The following is a 9,469-nucleotide window of genomic DNA, read 5'->3' as shown; positions in this document are numbered from 1 at the left end:
AGACAACACCAACAAGGTCTGTGGTGGTGTTGTCGTGTTGTCGTTGTGTGTTGTCGTCCTTGTCTGAGTTGTCGTTTTTTTTTGTCCCCCAGTCTCTGTCCCCAAACCCGAGGCTTCTGTGTTGTCGTTTTTTGTCAGTTTTGTCGGTTTTTACGTTATGGATCAATTTATTTATTTTTTTTGCCAATATCTATATCAACTGACGCAAACCGGTTGTAAAGGCTTCAATGAAATTTGAAATGGTCTTTCAGCCTCTAAATGTATCACTTTTATGTTGTCACTGAAAAAACAAGATCGATCTCTCATCATCATCAACGGTCCGCTTCTCTCGTTTAAACCAACCACAGCATATATTCATTAAACTGAATTTCCGTGAAGATGGATGTGTGTTTAAGAAGAAGGAGACTGTCACAGCGAGGTGTGACCTATGCTACTTGTACAGTAAACCACGCGCGCACACTTATTGAGGTAATGCGGCGTACGCATATAACTCGACTGAACCATGACGTGCTTTTCTGTATCATCATCGTGACCACCACCAATTACAGTGTACGTGACAATTACTCGCATTATATAACGACGTTGTTACTGATTATCATCAAAGTACCATGTCATATTGTGAAGGTCACCGATCACTGAATGCTGCACACCGATGGCTCCATGGCATATAGGACATTATACACCGTAAGCACCCATGAATTTTTAGGCCACCCCATCGTCGTCACACATTTTTTTGCGTTGTAGTGTTACTCCTCTTACTCTGAAAGGTGCGAAGACGTCAAACGACGAGTACGTCTGTATATAGAGGGCAGGATTCTACAGAAGGAAAGACATGCTGGTTGGTGTTGATGTTGATGAAGAAAAGTACTAGGGAGAGGTTGAATTCGTCACACGACAAATTCGGCTACTCCCATAAACAGACCCCCAGACCCCAAAGGTGAAAAAAAAATAGCGTAAAAAATGTATAAACATGCTCGTGTAAAAAGTGGTTTGCTATTGCCGCGTCTAGTTTTGTCGGTCAACGTTCAAAGTATGAACATCCAATGTGCTGTTGGATGAAAGAGTATATGTACATAGGGTCATACTCTTTCGGACGAAATCTGGTTCAACAAAGTCTACGGCTCTAGCGAAAAAGAAAAAAAGGCGCTAAAGCACTGCAGTTCCTTTTGCAAAAGGGGGAGTCGCGCACATGGTCCGATCTGTGGGGTCTTGTGTGTTTGGCTTCATAAATGAATGAACGGATTCACTCATGAATTCGTTGATTTGAAGTAGCCGGCTCCTCCGTCGTGGAAGCCAACAATCCCATATTTTTTTTTCATTAGACCTCACTTCACCTTCACAAATTCACCGTGCGCAATGGCTTGCACAGACGGCAGGCATGTTTCTTCACATATTGCGCAAATATCACGCAACGGTTCGATCTGGTGTTCACAAAAGTTCGTGGTACATTCGCTTGCAGTTTAAACCGTATCAACTGAAGTTATATAAATGGTCATGTTGTAACCGGTAGACTGCTGGTGACTTTCCGTCGATCCGTTGTCTTTCCCAAATCGCGAGAGTCTCATAACAGCTTCAACGACTTCGAATGCGAGAAAGTAAGTTATGGCGGTGAGGTGCTACTTATGCAACGCGCTGGAGGTTCTCCTGAAACGTTGTAACGCGTTTCGTAGGTGGCTGACATTAATTTTTTCCTACACTTCCTTTTTCTTTCGTGAGCCGTCCGCGCCCACCGTCTCTTAGAAATTTCGCCTGACGGCTCTGCGCGAGTCATTTCAGTGGAAGTGATGGATTTCTAAACAGGATGTAGTCAACCCTCGTCCTTCACCAGATAACTGAATGAATACGAGTTCCGAAACGATCTCGCGTCCCGACCTCCTTTAACCAACACAAATAAATTAACCTTCTCCACCGCGCGCGTACGTATACACGAGCAGCCATTCGGCGTCACACTGAAAACCTTAAAACCCGAGATCTGCATCTCTCATGGTCAGGTGCACGTCGATGCTTCTAATCTATCAAACGGAGATCCCATCCTTGGACTCATCTGCGCAAGCGTCTTTACGCATCAGCCACGCCTGACCCCATCTGTGCTCCAGATCTTCGCCTGGAAAAGCGTCGATTTCCGCCTAGACTGTTGAATCGAGGAAGCAAGCCCAGAGGCCCCCCGAAGGAACAAAAGAGACTGTGCAGACCACACCTGACCTCGCCCAGCCAACGTTGCGTTCTGATCAGGAGACCCATCATGTATATTCATGGCTCTTCTAATGGAGGGCTTCGTTCTTGCTGTACGAAGGGGGGCGACCGAAGATGCCAGGTTCGAAGCCGCACCTACTTTCGAGCCACTCCTCTTGGGAGCCTTTCGCTTTCTGGCCGAGCGCTGCTCTAACCTCTGTGGCATCCCTGCGAGACCTTAGCTATTCGCCATCTGGGTGTGGTGCCGGGGTCAGGGAGCAGACGGCTAGATCGACCAGGTCTGATGCGGAGCACAGTGCTCGTCCAGCGAGGGCATGGCTCGGCAGTGGTGTGTGTGTGTGTGTGCACGTGATGCTGATATAATGGGAAAGGTTATAATTTGGGTGCGACTCCATGCTGTAGAGCATGCCAGCATTATCGCTGCTGTACGTATGTGTGCGTGAAAAGGAGACAATTCAAGTTGGTGAAGTCGGTTCAGGACGCATACTAATCTTTCCGTCCCCCACTCCGTCCTGCTGTCCTCTCTCCATCTGTCCCCATCTGTACATCGCTCGTAGCCACAGTTGCTTCGCGGCGCTAACACGAAATAAAAAGTAAACACGCTAGAGGGAAGTCGTGATCGAGATTAAGTGTATATACGACTGTAAAATCTGGACGCGACGAGAAGAGACACACATACGTTTGTTTTTCGGCGTATTTTGTGAGAAGAACCGGTAAGTTTCTATTTCTTGGAGCGACTAATTTGTTAATAGCATTTCCATATCATCAACTGTCTCTACGATGAAACAATTGTAACTCCTTAACCAATTTCATTTTCCCCATTACTGCACTCTAAAAACAGAACTTCACCGCATAGCACGTGACACTAGTGAGTCGTGACTTTTCTTTTCTTTTTTTTGTAGCGACACTTATACTGTTATGTTAAGTGTTATGCGGTCGTGGTGATTGTGATGGTGAAAGGGGTCGTCGTTGTCGGCCTCACAGTGGTGGGCAACGTCGCGAGTAACGCCCTGGGGGAATGTGCATCCTGGGCCGACTTCTAAGGGAACTGTGCCGACATATGTCTGAAAGCGTCATGTATGGTGTAATGCAAGGGCGTGCGCCACACGCTTTCCACAAACCAGGACTGATAACGGTATTAGTCCGCGCAATGGCTGGCCTTTTCTGACAACCGTTTTGCATTGACAAAAAATTCAACGCCCAGCAATGCTAAAGAATTCTTGTCTTGCTGACGGTGTCGTCCATTGCGTGTTCTCAAGATAAGAGCAACATGGGCTTAACCTTTCGACAGGCGCATTGTTTTCACGGATGACCTCACTTGAGTCATCTCGCCTATTCGTTGCCTCCGGAGCTTCCTCAACTGGTACCTGTGGTAGCACCACGGCGCGGGGACAGCGAGAGAGGTTGATTCAGGACCTTCAGGACCCACTTTGATTTGAACATTCTTCTAACACGGCGATCCCCATTGAGGAGGGAAAACAGGAAAAAGAAAGAAACGCCTGGTTTCCGTTTTAACGCATATACCGCAATGATATTGTAGCGGCCCGTGGATGACCACGACGACGCATGCAGTGAGGCTTGGGTTCAGAACTTGCCGCCTTTGCTGAGCAGGCAGACATCACTTTTTTTTTTTTTTGTTATTGAACGTCAACCCCCCCCTCTTCCCCATAGCAACTGGGAATATCAAGAATAAAAATTAAAAAATAGTTAAACGATGTATAACGAGGCTGAAGTTGGATTCACAGTAGTGAGCGCTTGCCGAGTGTCCGTGTGCACTTAAAGAAGGGCGACCAGAAGGAACACTAATACAAGAAAAACGTCCACAAGAACTGGAACTTTCCAATGGTGCTGGTCAAGCTCTATTGCTCGAAGGTGGACATATTTCTGTAGTTCACGCAGCCTTTCAGCTAATCACAGGGCTCCTTTTAACTGCGTCCAATTCTTTCAAAATCATAACTCACCTTCCACCGGTGTCCGACTTCAGCATTCTGCTCAGCATTATGCAGGACAACGTAACCCGCAAATCCTCTTTAGCCTTTCTTGCCATACCTTCTTAACGCGCACTCTCCATTTTGACCTAGCTCGTCACTTCAGTGTGGAATATTCCTCTAACATACAGGGATATATCTATGTCATTTCCAGTCAGGCTATGCAACTACAACGCCCGCAACCGCAACCAGCACAACAACAACATATTTATTTTAAGGTGATGAATGGGAAGTTTCATCACCAGATGCGATACTCTGTTGCTGTTGCAACCAGAAGCTGCGCTTTCAGAACCTTAATCCTACAAGAAACGGCTTGCAACACATCTAAATTCCATAGGCTCATTCATGCAAGCTATGTCTAATCCGTGGTCTCTATCCATACTATGTGATTTCTTTCACAAGTCGCGTAGGCAGGCGACGTATATACACTAGAGTTGATGTGCTGCTAGGTTTTGTGGGCGTCGTCCAATCCGAAAGGCAAATTGGCGGAGTGGCCCGCTCTGGAATGAATTATCGGCCACCTGCCGGGAGACCTCTGACCCGTGGACGTGGTCGGGGCTGTGCTCGCGCCAAATTGCATGCTGCTGTTGCTTCACCGGACCGCGCCTTTCCCACTGTCCATGGTTTTGGGAGTTGCCTGAGCGCTCGGAGAAGCGGCTTATCGCCACAAACCCGTGGCAGTCCTTGATTACATACGGCAGGGGCAGCCGACGGGGCGAGGCAGGGCGAAATGTTGCGTGCTTTTGTGCCTCGGGATACATAACGTTGTTCTGGTTGTCTCGGAAGGTTGAGTCTTTCGATGTGGAGAGAATGTCTCTACGGTTGATGCGTAATTGAGGTTCATAACCTCCGGGAAGCCCATATGATGGTGTTGGTTGTAATACATTCTGCTCTTTTGATGATGATGATGATGATGATGATGATGATGGCAGTTTTTTTATGGCGCATGAGCCACAAAGGCTATAGTGCGCCAAAACAGTGATGCGTGTTGCAAGGTAAAACTAACTGTTCAATCTCAGAATTTCACGTGTAAACCACAGTCAAAGGAAAGTCATTCACTTACAAAACATTTAAATAGCCGATATCTCTAAAAAAAAAGTTGAAAGTTCTCATGTAGGATAAAAGTGGTTCATCCCTAAGCAATAGAGCAGGGTGAAAAGGCACTTGATATTGATATAATTCTTTAAATGACGACGACAGTGATCTTCGTGTAATGGACATGCGATTAGAATGTGCATCACAGAGAGTTGCTCCCCACAGCATGTGCGTTGGGAAGTGTCCTTTCCACGGAGTAAAAAGCCATGCGTGATGCAAGTATGTCTGAGCCTTAACCGAGATAAAATGACTTCATGAAAGCGGTTTGCCAAATTGTGTGTGTGATTCCCTATGGTACCCTTAGTTAGGAGGAGTTTGTTGCAGTGCTGTGTGTTCCAGTGTTGCTGCCCCCCCCCCTTTATTTACTGGGAGCTTTGTGAAGTATAGTTGACGAGCACTATAAAACTCATGAGTGACTATAAAACTAATTAAAAACAACTAGTAAACACAAGAGTGACGAGCAGACGATGCTTTATATTTCCAACCTAAGATTTTACATGCAATATACACCAGTATGTACAAAGTTCGCAGTAAAACCTACATCCGTTGATTTGATTTAAATAGTACAGAATATATTAAGATCACTCATTTTATCATCAGCAATAGAGTGACGAGACAAACTTATAATAACACTCACAATAAAAAAGGAAAACGATACGGCTGAATGTCTTTGTACACAGCAGGGGATAGTCTCACTAGAGTTGGTGGAATGGACGTGGTATATTGTTTTAAACCGTAGATTGGTGCACACAAAGAGAGAGAGAGAAAGGGAGTGAGATGTACAAAACTTTGTTTTCAGGTGTAGTAAAAAAACAAACAAAAACACTGGTAATTATCATCTACACCTCGCATATCACGATTTTGATAACTCATGTTTTCCCTTACGTGTCATTTTATCAAGAAGTACCAAATACCAATGGATGAGCAGAGCTTCCTTAATTTGTACTAATAAAAATAATATTTAAAAAAAATTGTATATACCTGTAACTCTTTAACCTCACGGTCATGTAGGTTCGACTGTGACGTTCATTTTGATGAGAGTATGGTCATTCGTGTAATGCTTCGAGAACATTTGGGAAATGCAGAATTTGAGCGATAGGTGGCGGGATATTCCTTCAGTGAAGGGATTTGCGTAACTAAGGCCCGATTTCATCAAGGAAATCATTTGAACCGAGATCAACGATCAACTCTCCTTCACTAAAGGGATTTATTGTTCCTGAAACATTCATCACGTCACGAACTAAGGTTTGTAAAATAAAGAATTGAAAGTTTTAACAACCCTGGATCTCGGTTCAGAGTTAACCAGCGTTGGTGAAACCGGGCCCAGGACAAAGTGTGAAAGATATCACATTGAAAACCATTGCTCGGTGCTTGCCCTTGTCAGAACACACTTCACCCGCAAGAAGAAACAAAGAATCACCTGTCTGGAGAGCACAGCGAATGCACTAACAACTCGTTTTTTTTTTTCATTCGTGGTCTCGGATATATATAAAATAAATATATATTATATGAGAACTCTCAGTATTACAATTCCAACTTTCCCGCCCGTCTCAAAGCTTGTTCCGTCTTCGTTCACCCGAGTATGAGAAAATGAAATCGCTGCTTATTCTTCTCGATCACACTTTTTTTTTAGCGCCCTCCTTTCTTCGCCCGCTTATTTGCGTGTCTGTATTCGACTAGAATGAGATCACGAAAGAAAAGGTAAAACAGCCTCTCAAACAGCCACGTAATAGCAAGAGACATTTCGCGGCAGTATTGATCACACAAAAATATTGTTTCAAAATGCAGACAGGTGCATGTGTGTCATTTTGAGCTTGAACCTCCGACAGTTCTTTTTATAGTTCCGAGCACGATGAGAACTCGCGCAAGTGTAGACCGAAGGTTGTAGTGAAGTTCAGAACGCTTCGCCCCACTGGTAGCCCAGTCTCAGATGTGACGGTGCACAATGTCTTTGTCATGAGTCCTTCACGTTTATGGATGAACGTGGACTGGATGAACAATGACTACCACGCGTGACAGTTCTACGTAGTTTGTGGGACAGTAATGTCCACGCCAAAAAATATCACGGCTCACGGCTCATTGAAGTCACCAGTTGTTTCCGAATAAGTTACGACTGCCTGCGAACAGCACTTCGAATCACACAGCGAATGGTCCAGCAGGAAAGGTGCCTGTTGCGGTTTGCAGACAACCGATTGCTTTCACAGCATAGACAGAGACGTCCTCTTGACAAATGAAGTCGCCTTAGAACACAGTGGTACTTCTGTGTGTCCATCCTGCAGGACATGAACTTGTCCAAGAACTGTAAGACGTGTCATCCACAGGGAGGCATTATTGACTTGACGTCATTGTTTACTTATTCGACGCCGGCGAATCGGCCGACGTGGTCGGAGGTGTCGGTACACCAGTGTTTGGTGGTGTGCACGCTGCAGGCATGGCCGGTGTACTGGAACGGTGCACAGACGACGTGGTGGACCTCCTGTCGTTGTCTTCACCGTGGCAGTGGATGCAGTGCATGCAGACCGTGCATCGGCCGGTCATCCTTGCCAGAGTAGTGCGCAGTTTCAGTGCGGGACCAAGTCTCATGCCCATGTACACTGTCAGGTGGTCTTCCGTTAGGAGCGGTAGCGTCGTGCCGTCGATGGACTGCTCTCGGAATTTCTGCAAGACACAATGCAAATGAGTGATCAGCGACACATAGGTAAACAGCATCGGCATTTAATACTCTGTTGAACAAATGTCTGTATGTTGTTCGTTTTGGTTATCCCCTGGTTTCGTGTTGCTGCCTTATAGAACCTTGATGCCAGCCAGAGACAGTTCACATTTGAAGAACAAACAAGCATAACACATGTTCCATTGATGTTAAGGCTTGCAGTATACCCCTGTATCTGTTGTTACCGGCTAACGCTGAACGAGGGAACGACATATGTGTCAACTAGAAGCCATCGACATCCGACTGTTCAGCTTACAGAAGAGTCTTTAACCTTGGCGCAATCCCGCAAACTAGCAGTGGGCTCTTCGAGTGCTTAGAACTTTCCTAACAGCCACAACCCTACTGGACGAACTCTAAGCCTTTGCCCTGCTACATTTGCAATCGAGTCATTCCACACCCTCGAGTCATATCAAGCCACGTGCGCAGGGCTAAGCTACCGCAGCCTAAGTCGGGAAAACAGCCGACTGCATCACCATTCATAACTTAATTGTTGTTTGTGCGATCGGTTGCTTTCGATATATGATGTCACAATCTCGAATTCAATAGTGCTTAATACTAGCTTTAGGAAGTAATCGGCGAACATGCAACTCAAACGCGAGACTTCAAGCCAAACCATCCCAAAATGACGTATGAGGAACACACCCATTACACAGACAGGAACGAGATGCTTCACGTCACCACGTGACTCAGAAGTCCGATTCTTGTTACTCGAACACCCTTCCGGCACATACACCCTTTCCCCGCAAGCCTACAGCCGTCACACCGTAAAGCGAAACACCGCACTCATCCTCGAAAAACATTTTAAAGCGACAACATTTTCCTTGGAACATTCCCGAGGCCCAAGTGGGAGCGCGTTTCAGATTAGTTCACCGCCTATACAAGCGTTCCTGCAATGCAACCAGCCAGCGCAAGTGCGACATGAATTCCTTTTTTTTTTCTTCCCCCGAGCATTCGCTGGAATCTTGACGCCCCAGACTGCGAGGAGCGCGAGCCGTGGACTTTGAGAACAGACGTGAGAATCCGTCGGGCTCCTGTTTCTGTATCGCGTCTCATTTCTCGACCGCGCTGCGAATACCGCGAATTCCGAAAGCCGCTGTTTTCGTCGCGTTTCTCTGGCATCGGGGCATGTTTGTCCTGTGTACAGTCACGCTTCAAAGAGTTCGCGTTCGACCTTCGAGGCGTTGTCGTCCTTTTTTTTTGGCCTCGAGGCTTGGGAAAGTTAGTGGCAATACGATCTCTGCGTGTAGTCATGTGAAACGGAGAGAGCGACGTTTTATGTGTAATATGTAATCCTACCTTCGATATTTTTTTGTATTTATATTTTTTTTACGGCACCGTAGATATCGGTGTGACTTGACTTGACTGTAGAGGAACCGAATGAGATCGAAAGATCTTGAGTACTTTTTCGGGGGCTATCAATGATGCTTAAGTTCACAAAGGTCTTGGCTGGTCAAGGACCCTGTTGAAGGCTTCGGGGGTTTCT

General features: G+C 46.0%; 1 protein-coding gene across 2 annotated transcripts in view; it reads right to left on the bottom strand.

Moving 5' to 3' along the window:
* Positions 1–5,730: 5,730 nt before the first annotated feature.
* LOC135369817 (polyhomeotic-proximal chromatin protein-like) overlaps positions 5,731–9,469 on the bottom strand; it is a 231,890-nt gene continuing 228,151 nt past the window's right edge. For both annotated transcript variants that reach the window (XM_064603359.1, XM_064603360.1), the window contains exon 7: positions 5,731–7,934. In XM_064603359.1, coding sequence (XP_064459429.1) covers positions 7,626–7,934 — 309 coding nt within the window. In that variant the 3' untranslated portion in view covers positions 5,731–7,625. The remainder of the gene's footprint in view (positions 7,935–9,469) is intronic.

This window comes from Ornithodoros turicata, chromosome 10, assembly GCF_037126465.1.
Source record: "Ornithodoros turicata isolate Travis chromosome 10, ASM3712646v1, whole genome shotgun sequence".
Lineage (NCBI taxonomy): Eukaryota > Metazoa > Arthropoda > Arachnida > Ixodida > Argasidae > Ornithodoros > Ornithodoros turicata.
Note: the sequence above shows the minus strand (reverse complement) of the source record. Positions and strands in the feature narration are given on the sequence as shown.